This window comes from Diplotaxodon limnothrissa, linkage group LG19 (genome assembly GCF_057381915.1).
Source record: "Diplotaxodon limnothrissa isolate DT_005_m linkage group LG19, D_limnothrissa_male_GT1.1, whole genome shotgun sequence".
Taxonomy (NCBI): domain Eukaryota; kingdom Metazoa; phylum Chordata; class Actinopteri; order Cichliformes; family Cichlidae; genus Diplotaxodon; species Diplotaxodon limnothrissa.
Window position 1 is genome coordinate 2,590,001 of NC_140614.1, and position 19,667 is coordinate 2,609,667.

A 19,667-nucleotide genomic window follows, 5' to 3' on the forward strand; every position below is an offset into this window, starting at 1 on the left:
TGATTATTTAAGACCTTGTATGTGAGGAGCAGGATTTTGAATTCTGGATTTAGAGAAATATGCTCTCTGTTTCTAGTCCCTGTCAGGACTCTTGCTGCAGCATTTTGGATTAACTGAAGGCTTTTCAGTGAGTTTTTAGGACATCCTTATAATAATGAATTGCAGTAATCCAGCCTGGAAGTAATAAATGCATGAACTCGTTTTCCAGCGTCACTCTGAGACAGGATATTTCTAACTTTAGAGATGTTGCACAAATGGAAGAAAGCAGTCTTACATATTTGTTTAATATGTGCGTTGAAGGACATGTCCTGGTCAAAAATGACTCCAAGGTTCCTCACAGCGTTACTGGAGGCCAAGGTAATGCCATCCAGAGTAAGAATCTGGTTAGATACAATATTTCTAAGATTTTCAGGGCCGAAAACAATAACTTCAGTTTGATCTGAATTTAGAAGCAGAAAGTTAGCGGTCATCCAGGTCTTTATGTCTTTAAGACATTCCTGCAGTCTAACTAATTGGTGTGTGTTATCTGGCTTCATGGACAGATAGAGTTGGGTGTCATCTGCATAGCAGTGTAAATGTATGCTATGTCTTCTAATGATACTGCCTAAGGGAAGCATGTATAATGTAAACAGAATTGGTCCTAGCACTGAACCCTGTGGAACTCCATAATTAACCTCAGTGTGTGAAGAGGACTCTCCATTTACATGCACAAATTGTAGTCTATTAGATAGATATGATACAAACCACTGCAGCACAGTACCTGTAATACCTACAGCATGTTCTAATCGCTCTAATAGGATATTATGGTTGACAGTATCGAACGCTGCACTGAGGTCTAGCAGGACAAGCACAGAGATGAGTCCACTGTCAGAGGCCATAAGAAGATCATTTGTAACCTTCACTAAAGCTGTTTCTGTGCTGTGATGAGCTCTGAAACCTGACTGAAACTCTTCAAATAAACCATTCCTCTGCAGATGATCTGTTAGCTGTTTGACAACTACTCTTTCAAGAATCTTTATAATAAGAGGAAGGTTGGAGATTGGCCTATAATTAGCTATGATGGGTCTAGAGATGGCTTTTTACGTAACAGTTTAACTACTGCCAGCTTGAAGGCCTGTGGTACATAGCTGATTATTAGAGATAGGTTGATCATATTTAAGATTGAAGCATTAATTAATGGTAGGACATCTTTGAGCAGTCTTGTAGGAATGGGGCCTAAAAGACACGTTGATGGTTTGGAGAAAGTAAGTAAATGGTAAATGGCCTGTATTTGTATAGCGCTTTACTAGTCCCTAAGGACCCCAAAGGGCTTTACACATCCAGTCATCCACACATTCACACACTTGTGAATTACTGAAATTAACTAATGGGAGAAAAAGACTCTAAATGAATATCAGTGGTATCATATCATATCAAATTTATTTGATTATATCAAATTTATTGTACACCAAAAAGTGCTTTCCAGTAATATCATGATACAGATAAAATCACAATATATTTATATATATATATATATATATATATATATATATATATATATATTACAGATATAAAATAATTACATCATGTAAATGCAGAGCCAGATGAAAATCACCCTAATTAGCCTCGCTAGGTTAAACAAGTAATTTTTTAGACGTGATTTAAAGATTTAATAGAATCAGATGCGCGAATGTCAAGAGGATCATTATTCTATAATTTGGGTGTGGCAACGGCGAAGGCACAATCTCCTCTAGTAGGTACTGAAAGTAGCTGTAGATAATGTTACGTCTGTGACATTATCTGCTGTGTAATCAATTATTGTAAATGTAAATGTTATCAGGAAATGATCAGACAGGAGAGGGTTTTCAGGAAACACTGTTAAATGTTCAGTTTCTATGCCATGTGTTAAAACAAGATCTAGAGTGTGATTAAAGTGGTGGGTGGGTTCTTTTACATTTTGAGAGAAGCCAATTGAGTCTAATAACAAATTAAATGCCATGTTGAGGCTGTCATTTTTAGCATCTACATGGATGTTAAAATCACCCACAATAATTATTTTATCTGAGCTCAGAACTAAATTAGATATAAAGTCTGAGAAATCAGAGAGAAACTCTGTGTAAGGCCCAGGTGGACGATAGATGATAACAAGTAAGACTGGTTTCTGAGTTTCACAGCTGGGGTGGACGAGGCTAAGCATCAGGCTTTCAAATGAATTAAAAGTCTGTCTGGGTCTTTGGTTGATTAATAGGCTGGTGTGAAAAATTGCTGCCACACCGCCCCCTCGGCCTGTGCTTCGAGGTTTCTGGTAGTTAGAATGACTCGGGGGTGTTGATTCATTTAAACTAACATAATCATCCTGCTGATCCTTTGGTGATCAATTATTAAGTCATGCACTAACAGAGGCTTGGAAGAGAGAGACCTAATGTTTAATAATCCACATTTCACTCTTTTACTCTTTGGTTCAGATGTGGATACTGTATTGTTCTTTCTTTGCGATTTTTTTTTTTTTTTTTTTTTTTATGTTTAAGACATTTTTTGCTGGATTTTAGTTTGCTTATTTTTTTTGTCTGTTTGGGAGCTGAAACACTCTTTATGGGGATGGGGTTTTGGGGAGATAATAGGAGGAGAGAAGCAGCAGAGAGGCATGTAAGACTGCAACTCTCCTTCCTGGTCCCAACTCTGGATAGAGATATTTTTGGTGTTTAATAAATTTGTCCATCCATCCATCCATCCATCCATCCATCTTCATCCGCTTTGTCCGGGGCCGGGTCGCGGGGGCAGCAGCCTAAGCAAAGAGGCCCAGACCTCCCTCTCCCCAGCCACCTCCTCCAGCTTATCCGGGGGAACACCAAGGCGTTCCCAGGCCAGCCGAGAGATATAATCTCTCCAGCGTGTCCTGGGTCTGCCCCGGGGCCTCCTCCCGGTGGGACATGCCTGGAACACCTCACCCAGGAGGCGCCCAGGGGGCATCCTTGTCAGATGCCCGAACCACCTCAGCTGGCTCCTTTCGATGTGGAGCAGCAGCTGCTCTACTCTGAGCCCCTCCCGGATGGCCGAACTTCTCACCCTATCTCTAAGGGAGAGGCCAGCCACCCTTCGGTGGGAGACCCTACCAGGGGGCAAAAGTCCCCAGACAACATAGCCCCTGGGATCCCTGGGACACACAAACCCCTCCACCACGATAAGGTAGCGATTCAAGGATAAATTTGTCCATATTTCTAGAAATGAGAGCTGCTCCATCCAAAGTGGGATGGATGCTGTCTCTCCTAACAAGACCAGGTTTCGGGAGAAAAAAATGGAACACAGTCTTCGGTATCCAGCTAAACTTCATGTGAAATATAATGGACACCTGAAGGTCTTTTCTACTCCGGGTGAGGTGTCCGTGTTTATAAACTCTGAGCTGAATAGTTTGTAATAGAGCTGTATGATTTAAGCTTCTTCTGTAAAATATTCTTTAATGTTCTGAGAGACCGGTATATTGATTTTTCTTCTATTTAACAGTTTGTTTGAGCACGGAGTTAAGCGTAGTGGGTTTTTTTCCTGATTGGACACTCTGTGGAGGAATGTGTTGAAGGCCGTGTGCCCAGTGGCCTTGGGCCGAGAGGGACGCCAGTACTTTCTTCCAGAAGTGCTTTATGCGGGGGTGGGGGGTGGATGGGGAGTGCCTATGGTTTTTTTTTTGTTTGTTTTTTTTAGGCTGTTTAAGTGCAGTGTTTTTTTTTGGTTTTGTTTTTTATGTGTGTGTGTGTGTGTATATGTACGCACATGGCGATGGAAGTCGATATCTGATCGAGTTGATACATGATGTTTTGGTTAAACAATGAGGTGTGCTTTGAGGGAAACGATGTAAAAATAGTTCTCGGACATATAATTAAAAGACGTAAAGTTCTCTCACACCTTAAATCACTCAAAGCAGATATAATATTCATTTAGGAAACTCATATAAATATTAACAACCAACGAAGATTAAGAGCAAGTTGGATATCTCAAGTGTATCAAGCTCCTTTTACCAGTAAGGCCAGAGGTGTTGCGATTCTCCTTAAAAAGAATGTTTCATTCTGTCCAGACTTTGTGATCGCTGACCCATATGGCAGATACCTTATAGTCACTGGTCAAATTAATTTACTACCGATAACGTTGCTTAACATCTATGAGCCAAATGTGGATAATCCTGATTTTTTTAAAAGAATGTTTTCAACTTAATACCTACAGTAACCGCCAACATTATTATTGGTGGTGACTGTAACTGCTTCCTCAACACTTTTTTGGATAGACTATCTATAAAAGCCCCCTCTAATATTAGGTCCGTACAAACTCTGAATGATTTAATTAAAACTAGAAATTTAATTGATATCTGGCGCTTACAACATCCTACTGAGAGGGCCTATTCATTTTTCTCTCATGTCCATAAAACCTATACTAAAATGGTAAATGGCCTGTATTTATATAGCGCCTTACTAGTCCCTAAGGACCCCAAAGCGCTTTACATATCCAGTCATCCACCCATTCACACACACATTCACACACTGGTGATGGCAAGCTACATTGTAACCACAGCCACCCTGGGGCGCACTGACAGAGGCGAGAATTGACTATTTTCTGATATCCTGCCCATAGTTGTTGATTCAAATTACCATAATATTGTAATATCTGACCACAGCCTGGTTTCAATGGTCTTTAAAAACAATTTGACCAAAAATTATAATTGGCGTTTTAACCCTTCCCTTCTGAATGATCAAGAATTTATTAAATATCTCAATGCGAATATGGATATGTTTCTTGCTACTAATGATAACGGAGAAGTTTCGGATTCTACTTTATGGGAGACCTTTAAAGTCGTGATGAGAGGTCATATTATTTCCTTTGAATCTTCCAAGAAAAAAATATTGGGAAAAAGGCAAATAAAGAAATAGAAAATAAGCTTCCTGAACTGGAAGAAGTATATAGATCATCTTTGTTGCAAACTGATTTAAATGAAAATTTGAAATTAAGGTATGAATATAACACAATTTTAAATAAACGCATTAGCAATCTTCTCTTGAAGCTCAAACAGAGACATTTTGAATTTGGAGATAAACCAGAGAAACTGCTGGCAAATAAACTTAGAGGGGAACAAGCAAAACGAGCAATTCAAAAAGTGATAATGAAATCCGGTAAAGTAAGTACTAATCCAAAGGAAATTAATACTTGTTTTACCAAATTCTATAAAGATCTGTATTCTAGTAAAATTAAACCCTCTCAAAGCGATTTTAGCAACTTCTTCGATCAATTATCTATTCCCCAATTAGATGAAGCCCTGAGAGATGAAATTGATTCCCCTGTCTCTGAAAAACATCTTTTAAGAACAATCCAAGCCTTACCACTTGGAAAGACAGCTGGCCCAGATGGATTCGGTAATGAATTCTTTAAAGCCTTCCAAAATAAAATTACTCCTCTCATGCTTAGGATGATAAATGACCCCGTTAAAAATAAAAGGTTACCAACTTCACTTTACGATGCAAATATTTGTTTGCTTCACAAAACTGGAAAGGAGGAAGGTGACCCAGCAAATTATAGACCCATTGCTCTTTTAAATTGTGATCATAAAATCATAACCAAAGTCTTAGCTACAAGATTGAGCAAACATATTTCAACAATTATACATCCTAATCAAACAGGATTTATTCCTGGTAGATGGTCATTTAATAATGTCCGTTTATTATTAAATACAATTTACTCAGGTTATGGAAAAGAGGCTAAAACAGCAGTATTTTCTCTGGATGCCCAAAAAGCGTTTGATCAGATTGAATGGCCTTATATATTTGAGACTCTAAAACAATTTGGTTTTGGGGAGTACTTTAGGGATTGATTAAAATGATTTATCTGTGTCCGGTGTCCTGCATTCTCACTAACGCAGATAAATCCTCCCCCTTTCAATTACAGGGGGATCCCCTCTCACCGCTTCTTTTTGATATAGCTCTGGAGCCCCTTTCCATTAACATAAGAAACCACCCTGGTATACAGGGAGTTAAATTTGGGAATGTTGAAAGTCTTGTTAATATGTATGCAGATGATTTACTGATCTGCCTTCCTGAACCAGAAATTTAATTCCCTAATCTTTTAAATTGCATTAAACACTTTGGGAAATTATCAGGATATATAATCAATTGGGACAAATCTGAATTTATGCCAATAACAGATAATCTATGCCCAAAGTTCCTCAGCTCACTCCCATTCAAATTAGTGACTACATCTTTTACCTACCTTGGCCTTAAGATCTCTAAAAATCCCAAACTCCTCTATAAATTGAATTTCTTGGAAATGCTGGACAAGCTCAAAGACGATATTAGAAAATGGAAACTGCTTCCACTGTCTCTGATTGGTCGAATAAATGCAGTTAGAATGGTGTCTTTGCCACGTTTTTTATATCTTTTTCAAAACCTTCCTATTTATTTGCCACTTAAATTTTTTAAGCAGCTTGATTCATTGATTCTTTCATTCATTTGGGCATGAAAACCCCCTCAGATATCCAAGGCTCATCTTCAAAAAAATACTTCCAGTGGGGGGTTAGGTCTCCCTGTGTTTAGACATTATTACTGGGCAGCAAATTTAAGAGCTCTATTGCACTGGCAGTGGGTTTCGCCTACTGATTATTGTTATGCTAAGCTTCCGATCTGGCTTCAGGTAGAGGCAGCAACCGTATCTGAAGCCTCATTACCGGGCTTATTGTTTTCTAATATGGGTTCTTCTAATAATGAACTGGTAATGAACTAATCATTTGATTCAGGTGTGTTGACCCATGGTGAGACCTAAAACCTGCAGGACACTGGCCCTTGAGGCCTGCAGTTCCCCACCCCTGGTATACTGTCTAGTATAAAGGCAGAATCGCCAATTACCAGAGTTTGATCCCCAGCAGGTGCTACTAGGAGGATGAGGAGTACCACTAGCAATATTTTTAAAATCAGTTATTGGCTCTGTATATGATGTGAAGTTATGATTTTTAACATTCCAAAACATCCTGCAAAACAAACTAAGGTGTACTAACTTTGTATAAAAGACTGTATAAAAGTACTCTACAGTTTAGTGCAGAATGAACAGGTTAGTTTGCCGTATTTAAAGTAAAGAACAGCGTATTGCACTGGTGTCATAGATGTGGTGTTCATGGTTTATGTTAGGTTACATTATTCATTCAGTGAGTTCCATCTTTATACTAACTGTATACTGCAGGGGTGGGGGAACTCCCGGTGTCCTGCGGGTTTTACATGTGTCCTTGATCCAACACAGCTGATTTAAATGGCTAAATTACCCCCTCAACATGTCTTGGAGTTCCACAGAGGCCTGGTAATGAACTAATCATTTGATTCAGGTGTGTTGACCCATGGTGAGACCCAAAACCTGCAGGACACTGGCCCTTGAGGCCTGCAGTTCCCCACCCCTGGTATACTGTCTTGTAACCCAACCAGTGCAGGGGCCTCCCTACAACCCGGACTCTGCGTTGTGTAATTTTGTGTTGGATTAGGGTGTACAGTAGAGAGACCAGTATGACACAGGCGTTCAATTTGTGGCTCGGACCGCGCCGTTTATTTAGATGCTGGGGCATAAACAACTCCAACTCTGCTGCTGGCCCTTGCAAATCACAGTAAACACTGAGTGAATATTAAAACATACTGAAGGGCAACAACAAAAAACACATTACACAAAAATAATCATGTAGTTAAGGCACCTTTACAACATTCCGTGGTTTCAGGTATGTGCATGACGCAAAATTAACATAGCAGGACTACTAGCGAACTGCAGCTAAAAAGCTAGTGATTCGTCTTGCATCACTTTGCATGAAGAATTGCGCTGCTAGCAAGCAGAGATGTAGCCCAAAATCGCAGCAGACATTTCCAAATCTCAATAAACGCAAGATATGCAGAGTGTGACTGGACATACTCCATGTGAGTGAAGTTGGCCCCCCCACCTTCTTCAATTCCAACAAAAGTGGTATCAAACGTTTGTGCTACGTTTGTGCTGGTTTGTGCTGCAAAAATTTTCGTTTGTGCTGCTATCATTTTAAAGATATTAATAGAAATTTCTAGAGGTCATCAAAGGTCAACCAGCCCCCCCACATTAATGGAATCAAACAAAATTGGTGTCAAACAACTGTTTGTGCTGGTTTGTGCTGCTAAAATTGTCGTTTGTGCTGCTTCTGTTTTAAAGATATTAATGAAAAGGTAAAGGTCAAAAGGTCAACCAGCCCCCCCACATTACCCAAATCAAAGAAAATTTATGTTAAACGTTTGTGCTACGTTTGTGCTGGTTTGTGCTGCAAACATTTTCGTTTGTGCTGCTAACATTTTAAACATTTTAATAAAATAACGTCTTGATGCGTACTTAATCATCCAGGTAAGTAAATCCCAAAAGATTGATTCTGTCCATCTGGACATTTTCAGCTGGAGAAACGTTTCGTCATCATCCAAGTGACTTCTTCGGTCTCAGCTGACTGCAGGTTTTCCCAACCTTATAAACAGTACATTTGCATAGTGAAGGAAACTAGCACCTCTGAATGAACAAAGTGCTGGGGGGTTAGTTCCATGATTGTTAGTATGCAAATTCTTATGACCATTGATCAATGACAACTAATCAAAGCCTACTGATTAATGGCCCTGAGTACCATTCACAGAAAGTGGGGAATGGCTACAATTACAGCATTGTAGGATGGCGAAAGATGTACCCTTGGGCCCCCCTTCTCGATTCAGAGATGGTCAGCATCCTGACAGCCCGATGGACAAAGCTGTCTCTCAGTCTGTGTGTTCTGGCCCAGAGGCTCTTCAGTATCCTTCCTGATGGCAGCAAACTGAAGACGCTGCTGAAGGGATGAGTGTAGTCACCTGTAATGGAGAGGACCTTCCAAATGAGGCAGGTGCATTGTCATTTTTTCCTGCAGAACCCAGTGCAGGAGTCATACTTGTGCTTCTCAGTTTGCAGAGGAAGTAGAGTCGCTGTTGGTCTTCTCCACATTCAGGGACAGGTTGTTGTTGCTGTACCACTCTGCCAGATGGTTAACTTCACCCCTGTAGTAGATCTCATCGTGGGTCAGCAGAGTGAAGAGAAGTGGGCTCAACACACATCCTTGAGGAGCCCCCATATTCAGTGTTCTTGGGCTGGAGGTGTTGCTGTCGACCCGTACAATCTGCTGTCTTCCTGTCAAGAAATCTAGCAGCCAGTTATACAGCAAGGTGCTGATCCCCAGCAGATCCAGTTTGTGAATGAGAGGGAATGATGATGCTGAAAGCTGAACTGAAGTCTATGAACAGCACTCTGACATATGAGTCTCTAGTGTTGAGATGTGTGAGGGCTGAGTAAGGGGCAGCTGAAATTCCATCATCACTTGAGCGTTTTGACGAAAGCAATAATTTGATTTGATGCATGACGTTCAAAGCACTTCATAATGATGGAGGTGAGTTTGACAGGACGGTAGTCCTTAAAGCAGGAGGTAGATGACTTCTTGGGTACAGTAATGATGTTGGAGGCTTTGAGGCATGTGGGAACGGCGGTACTGATTTTGGCAAGGGATCTCCACACACTGTCTGGGGATTGTGTCACCACGGTCTGCAGAGTGGGCTTGTACTCTGTGATGGTTTGTATTCCTTGCCACTGCCTCCAAGTATCTCTGCTGTCGCTGAAGCTTTGCTGTAGCTGATGCCACGTGACAGGTTTGCCCTTGCTGTTCTTTGGCTCACCTAATTCCCGGCTCTGAAGGCTGCATTTTTCAACCTTAGGAGCATTTAAACCTGACCTGTGAGCCATGGTTTCTGATTGGCCCGGACAGTGATAGTCCTGGTGTCACAACCTGCAGGATCGGCAAGGTGCTGATCAGAATCTCTCCACTCCTAGCCCTCCTTCTCTTCTCTTTTTCCCTCTCTCTCCCCCTCTCTTCTTCTCTGCCCTGTTTTGCAGGGGCGGAACTCATGGCGGCTTCACGCCCTCGGTCCACGCCTTCCTGGATTGGGAACACCTGGGCCTCATCAGACCAGCTGGTATATTAGAAGGAGGAGATCAGCTGTTCAACGCTGGATTGTTGTGAAGGCTCTAGTCAGTACACGTCTAGCTTAAGTTTCCTGTGCCTCCGTCTCAGAGACTTAACGAGTGTTTCTTTGTTCCTAGATTCCCCGTGGTTCCCCGTGTGGAGTGTGGAAGGAGCGACTGGTCGCTAGCGGAGAAGAGAGAGGTTGAACTGAGCGCGTGTGTGATTTCCCCGTTTTCCCTGGAGCCCTGCCCCTCACGTCTTGTATATAGCACTAACCCCACACTGTCTGTACATACACTTGGTGAAGATCTGTAAATAAACCGTCTCTGTTTAAACGCTACTCATGAGTCCTGCGAGTGGATCCTCTAAGCAACCCGTGACACCTGGTCTCTGTGACATCATCGATGCATTTTGGGATGTAGGCAGTACAGTCTGTGGTGTTGTCGTGTGTGGCAGCCTGTGGTGGAAAAGCAGTCTTGCAGTGCCTCTGAGGACCCTTCTGGCCACACCTGTACCTGCTTACGAACTGGTTTGGTGACTTTGACCAGGGGCCTGGGGGAACCCATGGCACACCTAGGTTTCTGCCTGTACTGACCCTTATGCAAAATAGGTGGAATTAAGACACAGTTCCAAAAGCAAACACAACTGATCAGTGCTGAGAGTGGTCCTGTTGCTGAGGTTGGGATGATCCTGTAATCTCTTATGAACGACCTCCAACGCTTCTATGACTGGGATGTAAGTGAAGACAGATGTAACATCTCTCTCTCACTGTACATGTACTGTTTATAAAATTAGGGAAACATAACCTGCACAAACAAAATAATTTGCAGGACAAATGTTTGACATCAATTTTGTTCGATTTGAAGAAGGTGGGGGGGCCAATTTCACTCACATGTGTTTATAAGGTTGGGGAAACCTGCAGTCAGCTGAGACCGAAGAAGTCACTTGGATGAGTGACGAAACGTTTCTCCAGCTGAAAATGTCCAGATGGACAGAATCAACCTTTTGGGATTTACTTACCTGGATGATTAAGCACGCATCAAGACGTTATTTTATTAAAATGTTTAAAATGTTAGCAGCACAAACGAAAATGTTTGCAGCACAAACCAGCACAAACGTAGCACAAACGTTTAACATAAATTTTCTTTGATTTGGGTAATGTGGGGGGGCTGGTTGACCTTTTGACCTTTACATTTTCATTAATATCTTTAAAACAGAAGCAGCACAAACAACAATTTTAGCAGCACAAACCAGCACAAACGTAGCACAGTTGATTGACACCCATTTTGTTTGATTTAATTAATGTGGGGGGGGCTGGTTGACCTCTGATGACCTCAAGAAATTTTTATTAATATCTTTAAAATGATAGCAGCCCAAAGAAAATTTTTGCAGCACAAACCAGCACAAACGTAGCACAAACGTTTGATACCACTTTTGTTGGATTTGAAGAAGGTGGGGGGGCCAACTTCACTCACATACAAACTCCTCATAAAAGTCTGTGGGGAAATTCCCAGGGGACTTCTAAGAACTCAGTCTCTGTATAGCTTGCTCTTGTTGAAGGGGTCCGATATTGCGCCCAGGCTGTCTTTGTTTTCCCTTGAACACGGCTGGCGTATCTGAGACAGAAAATTATCCATATCTACCTGATCTATGGTACATTCTAATGTATACAACTTTTCCTAAAATGTCCTAACAGCTCTTTAGCTGCTCCTTAGCGTCATCGAAAAGTTAATTTTTAAGCATAATCTTAACAGTAGAGCGGGTGTCCTTGACCCAAATTGAGACTGGGAGTTCGTATAGCACTGTTACCTCACAGCAACAAGGTCCTGACTTTGACTCCACCATCCGGCCAGGGCCTTTCTGTGTGGAGTTTGCATGCTTTCCCCATGTTTACATGGGTTTTCTCTGGATACTCCGCCAGAATGTGTATACAGGTCTTTAGTTTAAATTGATGGAAAAAATGGAAAAAGGCAAATTGACAAAAATCTTTTAGCATGCGGTTCACTTGCTGGAGCTTCTTTACTGACTGATCCATTGATAAAAGCCACAAGATGTGTCTTAAACTATAAAAATAATATCTGTATTTCCAAAGTCTGTATGACAGCAAATAGCAATCTTGAGGATTGCTGTTTATTTTTATTTTGTTTTCAATCTTGCAGAATGCCGAAATATACTTAATGAAAAAAGGAGTCCAGTGGGTAAATAGTGGCAGCGGACAGTATTCAGGCAACAAAAAAAACAGTGCTGAATGGGATAAGCCTGAAGTGTTGGTAAGGTAATGCAGGAGATGATCTGCAGTGCTGAGATGAGCAGGGAGAAAAAACAGAACGTTAGTACTATTTCGGCAAACCCCCAGTGCTAGGATGTGCCTGTTTAAAAACCATGAGTCAGCAGACACACATATAGAGCCTAATGTTGATGAGAAATACAGACTGCATGCTCAGCTGTCTGTGTCAGATTTATTGTACTACAGCATGAAAATGAAACGCAATGAAAAGCTTCTGGACAGAGCTGCCCACAATCTGTGTGGAATTCTGTCAAATACATAAAGTGTGTGTGTGTGTGTGTGTGTGTGTGTGTGTAAAATGACAAGTTTAAACAGTATCCTGTCCATTGTGTCTGTATTTATTTTTTCCGTACGCTGTATCTGTTCTTACAGCATCATTTGAAGAGACATTATTAGAAACTGAATCATAGCTTCTTTTTTTTTTTTTTTTTTTTTTGCCTGTCCCGTTTGGCTCTTTTGCCATCAGAATTATTGTCTAAAGGCAAAGAAAGATGCCCAACGGATTTACTTTACCAAATGGACCATCCCAGCCTTGCCGTAATGGTCTATTTGATTCACCTTTTATTGTTTATTTGTTAAATACGGGACAGATTTGACTGGGGAAAAGAAAGGGAAAGAAAAACAGCGGGGAAGAGGGACGGACATAAAGGACAAAAAACAACAAAATAAGCAGACAAAAAATACATATATCAATCACCTGGATCACCTGTTGAGAAAGAAAAAAGAGAGAACAAGCAGAAGAAAAAAAAAGAGCAACATAATAAACAACATCACGATGATCTATGGGAATGTAACAGTAAATACTAAATATTAAATATAGGCCCCTCCGGACCGGGGCCTAGTTCAGCAGCCCCGCCTGGCCCCACAGAGCCCAGGACAGCCCACCCGACCCCACCACAAGGAAAACTGCAACCACCCCATCATCGACTCATCTTCCATACTACACAAGACAATAGACGCCCAGGCTGAGATCTTCCTCCACCTCTCCTATATCTCCTCCTCCTGCAGAGTGAGTTCCTGAAGAGAGGAGACCTCCTGCAAGATGTAACAGCCTCCCCCACCAGTTGAAGAGCCCCCCAGGTGGCTCGATGAGCCGGCGGAACCCTGCGCCAGGGCTGGGCCCCCATACACCCACCCGCCCACAACCCCAGCAACATACCAACCAGGACCCAAGCCCCCGAGGCCCGGCCAGGGCCCCAGCCCAGAGACGGAGCACCCCCAGAACCTCACGCCCGTCCCGGACCCACCCAGGGCCAGCCAGGCTACCAGGTAAGTAACCCACGTCCGTCAGCACAGACCCTCCCCTAGCCCCGCTGCACGCAGCCACGAGGAAACCGTCACCTAAGAGCCAACAGAGCCCTTAATAGGCCATGACCGCAACCCCGGGTTGAACCCTCCAAGGATGATGCTCCTGGGGAATCCCCCAACGCCCCAAGCCTGTCCCTACCCCCACACCAATCACAACAGCAAAGGTGGGACCAAACTATGACCCCCCCACCCCCACTAGGTGATGGAGCTGATCAAAGGAGCCCAGAGCAATTGATCTGATGTGATGGCAGAGGCTGTATCAAGACTAATGTAATCTAATAGATCATTTCTATATTGGTTAGAATTAAGATTATTTTTATTTTTCCAGTTCATGAGGACTGTTTTCTTGGCTATGCATAGGGCAGTGAAAACCATATGGGCTATATGTGAAGTGACATCTTCACATATCTCGCGCCAAAACGTCTGAACTGGTGGACAGAACCAAAGAGCATGGATATAATTGTCCGGTGAATTGGTTTGGAAGTGTGAGCAGTTGTTGGTAGACGTAAAACCCATCTTGAATATCCGATGACCTGTATAGTGCACTCTATGTAGTATTTTGTATTGAATTAATTGAAGACTGGGATTTCTAATTAAATGAAAGGTTTTTAAGCAAATCTGAGACCAGAAGTTTAGGTCTAAGTTAACTGATAAATCCGCTTCCCATTTTGCAATAGGAAGTGATATTGATTCATCCGTTTTAGAAAGCATTCTGTATATTTTGGATAGTAATTTGGGGGTTTTAAGAGTAAGAAATTGAACCACACTTGGTGGTGTTTGTAGTTCAACTTGACCCAGTTTAAATTTCTTTTTTACTATGGATTTAATTTGTTGATATTCTAAAAATCTTTTCTTGTTGATCCCATATTGTGTAACTAGTCTGTCAAATGGAATAAAGTCTGTTCCTTCTAATATAGGAATCAAATACTTATATATAAGTATTTTGATTCCTTTACCACTCCAATCTGGAAAGTTTATCATATTATTGTTTTGTAATATGTCAGGGTTATTCCAGATAGGTGTACGTTTGCATGGGATTAATGAAAACTCCGTCAATTTTAGAAACTCCCACCATGCTGTCAGAGAAGAGCTGATGCTGATGCTTTTGAAGCATTCATGTCGTTGGATGTTTGAGCTGATAAATGGTAGGTCTGAGATCTCTAGATTATTGCAAAGTGCTTGTTCTACATCTAGCCAAGGTTCATCTAAGAGGGTATGTTTTAGCCATCCTGAGATAAACTGAAGCCTGTTGGCTAAGAAGTAGTGCTGAAAGTTAGGTAGTTCTAATCCTCCTTTATCCTTGGTCTTTTGTAGTGTTTTTAAGCTTATATGTGGGGGTTTATTTTTCCAAAGGAATTTGGACATGTATGAATCTAGAGATCTGAACCAATCTTGTGGCGGTTTAGTTGGGATCATTGAGAATAAATAATTTATTTTTGGCAAGATCATCATTTTTATAGCGGCAACCCTTCCCATGAGTGATATGGGTAGACATTTCCATCTAGCCAGATCATCTTCTACCTTCTTTAAAAGTGGGATATGGTTTAATTTAGTTAGATCTGCAAGCTTGGGAGAAACATTAATACCTAAATATTTTATATTTCCCGATTGTAGTGGTGTAGAAGAGGAATTATGGAGGGAGCAATTAATCGGTAAAACTGTAGATTTTGACCAGTTAATTGAGTAATCTGATATTCTTGCAAAAGAGTTTATCAATTCAATCACCCCAGAGATATTGGTTTGTGAATTTTGGAGAAAGAGTAACACATCATCCGCATAAAGGCTGATTTTATGTTCCACGTTCTTGCATTTTATGCCCTTAATTACTGAATTCTGTCTAATTGCTGCTGCTAGTGGTTCAATAAAAATTGCAAACAGTGAAGGGGAGAGTGGGCATCCCTGCCTGGTGCCCCTCAAGAGACAGAAGCTGGAGGATGTCTGGTCATTTGTTCTGACACAAGCTGTTGGGGAATTATATAATATTTTTAACCAGTTTATGAAAGAGGATCCAAAACCAAATTTGTGTAAAGTTGCAAATAGAAATTTCCAGTTAACTCTGTCAAACGCTTTTTCTGCGTCTAAAGAGAATATTGTAGTTTCTAGGTTTTTACTGTATGAGTAGTCTATCAAATTAAGTAATCTACGTGTATTTGTTGATGAGTGCCTACCTTTTATGAAACCAGTTTGGTCAGGATGAATTAAGAGGGGGGTTATTTTCTCCAGTCTCTTTGAGAGAGCTTTGCAGATTATTTTAAGGTCTACATTTATAAGGGATATTGGACGATAGCTTGAGGGATATACAGGGTCTTTGCCTGGTTTTAGCAGGAGATTAATGTTTGCAGAATTCATATTTGATGGAAGTCTGCCCTTTTCTTTAATTTCCAACAACGTTCTGTAGAAAACTGGTGCTAGAATCGACCAGAATTCTTTGTAGAATTCTGCAGGAAAGCCGTCTGGACCTGGAGCCTTATTATTGGGCATACTTATCAGGGCTTCCTGGAGTTCACCTGGTGTCAGTGGTGAATCCAGTGCCATTGCTTGAGTGTCCAATAATTTTGGAAGAGTTATGTTGTCCAAAAACTGATCAATTTCTTTTTTAGATGGGTTTATTTGTGGTGAATACAACGTTTTATAGAAATCCCTGAAAATGTTGTTTATTTGTATCGGTTCATATATTGTGTTCCCAGATGAATCTTGAACAGCACATATAGTTCTTTTTTCTTTCTTTATTTTTAGCTGGTTTTCTAGAAATTGACCGGATTTATTACCATGTTCATAATTTTGTAAGCGTAGTCTTTGTACTAAGAATTTTGTTTTTTTATCAATTATCTCATTTAATTCTAGTTTTGTTTTGTGTATTTTGTTCAATGTTTCCTGATCTTGGTGGGACACGTAGGCTTCTTCTAGGGATTTGATGGTTTTTTCTAATTCCTGAATATTTTTGTTTTCTTCTTTCTTTTTATGTGATGAAAAAGGAATTATTTTACCTCTCGTCACAGCTTTCCCTGCTTCCCATAGAACAGATGCTGATGTTTCGGGAGTGTCATTATAGTCTAAATTCTTTTTTTAAATATTTAATAAAGTCTTCATCTTTAAGCAGTGATGTATTAAATCTCCAGTTTTTTCTTGGCGTAGTATTATTCTTGTGCATTAGTGTTAAAGATACAGGACCATGATCGCTGACAGCTATAGGGTGAATCTCAGTGTCTGAAATGTCGTTCAGCAGTGAGCTGCTGACCAGAAAATAATCCAGACGAGAGTAAGAGTGATGGACATGTGAGAAAAAAGTATATTCCTTACTGGTGGGGTGAAGGGAGCGCCATGCATCGCAAAGACCAAAGTCGCTCATATACTGTTTGATTATATTTGTGGACTGCCAATTACGCTGAGTTCCTGCTGTATTGAGCCTATCCATTTCTTCATTTAGTCCAAGGTTGAGGTCGCCTCCAAGAACAAGTGTGCCATCTAAGTGTTCAGAGAGTGCACTGAAAAAACCTTTTTAAAGTGCCTGTATGCATGAATAGACCAGGTGTTTGTCAAAGGGTGCAGGAAAATATGCAGCAGTAAAGCAGTTTGCAGTTTGGTTTTAATACATGTAAGTCTAGAACACCAAACTTTTTTTAAACTATTAAAGGAGGGAGTACTCCTTTTTTATTATAAGAGTTAATGAAAAAGAAATAATTGATATAAAATGTAAAAATGTAATTACAAAAGTCCACAGATTGGACTGGAACTAAAATGTGGCTAGTAAGAAAAACATAGAATGTATAGTAAAACTACTGAAATGTGTCTGCAGTTGAAACATGTTTCCTAGAAAAAACAATAAATGTCTATTAACTGACTGACATTACTGGTTTAGAGCAAATATGTCTGCTATAGTTAATAGCTTTAGCTGTATAGCAGCTATCAGAAGACATAGCAAATGCATTGGATAACAGAAAATATACTTTGGTAGTGTTTATTGAAGTAAAAACCATTTGACACAATAGAGCTTGGATTACTGATTAAAAAGCTGGAGAGACATTGTATTAGAGGGATAGTTATTGGTTAAACAGTTACTTAAATCAACGATATCAGAATGTACAAATAAATAATGCTGACTCACATTTACTGAAGGTTACCTGAGGTTCTTTGCTGTACCTTAAACTATTAATAATGTACTAGAATGACATATTTAAGATGTCTTAGTTGGTAAAGTTCACTTTATTCACTATATTATTCTGCTGAAAAAAATTGTAACAACTTTTTGAGTACAGTGGAAAGTTTGTTCCTAATAGTTCCATACATGACCAATTGTGTGGAGGTATACATTTGTTTTTGCCGGTTAATTGCATATTTTAAAATGTAGGTACTGATGTTTCCGTTTTTTTATTTTTTGCATGATAATTGTTCATAATTAAACTATTACAACAAATAGTCTGAGGTCTTGTATTCACTATAAAGGTATAATTTGAAATACACTACTTTTATTCATCACATTGCAGATGATGTGGTTCTGTTGACTTCATCAGGTGACAGCCTCCAGCTTGCACTGGAATGGTTTGCAGCCGAGTGTGAAATGGTGAGAATGAGATTCAGCACCTCCAAATCTGTGGCCATTGTCTTCAGTCGGAAAAAGGTGGAGTGCCCACTCCAGGTCAGGGAGGAGTTTCTGCTCCAAGTGGAGGAATTTAGGTATCTCGGGGTCTTGTTCACGAGTGATGCGAAAAGGGAGTAGGAGATGGAAAGATGGATTAGTGCTGCAGCTGCAGTGATGCTGATGCTGACGCTGTAGCAAAGCTCTTAATTTAGTGGCCGATCTACTTCCCTACCCTTATCTATGGTCACGAGCTGTGGGTAGTGACCGAAAGAACGAGATCGCGGATACAAGCGGCGAAAATTAGCTTCCTCCGAAGGGTGGCTGGCCTCTCCGTTAGGTTGAGGAGTTCAGCCATCCAAATCAAAAGGAGCCTTTTGAGGTGGTTCGGGCATCTGACAAGGATGCCTCCTGGGCGCCTACTGGGTGAGGTGTTTCGGGCATGTCCCACTGGGAGGAGCCCCGGGGCAGACCCAGGAGATGCTGGAGAGATTATCTCTCGGCTTGTCTGGGAATGCCTTGATGTTCCCCAAGCTGGAGGAGGTGGCTGGGGAGAGGGGGATCTGGGCTTCTCTGCTTGGGCTGCTGCCCCAAGACCTGGCCCCAGATAACCGGAAGAAGATGGATGGACTACTTTTTTCCCCCAAACACATTAAGTTCATGTACAAAGTATCTGTATCGGATCAGTATTTTTAATACCAGGCTAAATATTTCTTGGTATGTCCTTAAGATTGTAAAGGAAATCACTCGTATTGAACAACACTAATCCCAATTTAATTATTTACTTATTTACTTCTTTTTGGTGTTTTGAAAAATAAAATGTTACTCATACAAATAGTTTAAGCTTAACTGATATTGTGTCCTGACATGTGTCTTTTCTCTGTGCAGGGTGCTACACAGAGTGATGTCGACAGGCAAGCAGCAAGATAGTGGGGCGGCAACGCCTCTGTACGTATATGAATCCAAAGTCCACTGTGCCAATATGATGTTGTGCCTGGAGGATCAACGGCGGCAGGGCATCTTGTGCGATGTGACTGTACTTGTAGAGGGCAGGGAGCTACGAGCACACAGGGCTGTCCTTGCAGCTTGTAGCCACTACTTCCTGCAAACTCTGCTGAGACACAGCTGGTCACCTGGTGATGCAGAACTCATCATTAGCTTGCCAGACAAGGTAAAGGAGCACCATGACAGCACATAAGAATGGCAACATTCACTGATTTTAAAGATTTGACTCATGTCATTAGTTTAAATAAATAAATAAATGTTACAGGGGAGGTCTGGAAAAAAAACACATAACATCAGTTTGGGCTACCGTGTTGCAGTTGTTATCAGCATTCGCATAGTAAACAGAATTTTACCTCCATGCTTTTTAGCTAAATCTATCTAGAGAGATAGATCTGATTTTTTTTTTATGACAAAATGTGTCTTTTGCGATCTCTATTCATTTTAAGAATTCATGGTGATGTGCACAGAAAAGTGTAAGAGTATGTATGCAGAAAGAGTTACAGCGAGAAACTCTAATCCTG

At 40.8% G+C, this 19,667-nt stretch overlaps 1 protein-coding gene across 1 annotated transcript in view; it reads left to right on the forward strand.

Moving 5' to 3' along the window:
- The window catches only part of LOC146611553 (transcription regulator protein BACH2-like), a 59,860-nt gene that overhangs the window by 2,125 nt on the left and 38,068 nt on the right, over nucleotides 1-19,667 (forward strand). The window contains exon 2 of the mRNA XM_085343118.1: nucleotides 19,030-19,312. Within this exon, the coding sequence (XP_085199244.1) occupies nucleotides 19,046-19,312 (267 nt within the window). The 5' untranslated portion in view covers nucleotides 19,030-19,045. The remainder of the gene's footprint in view (nucleotides 1-19,029; nucleotides 19,313-19,667) is intronic.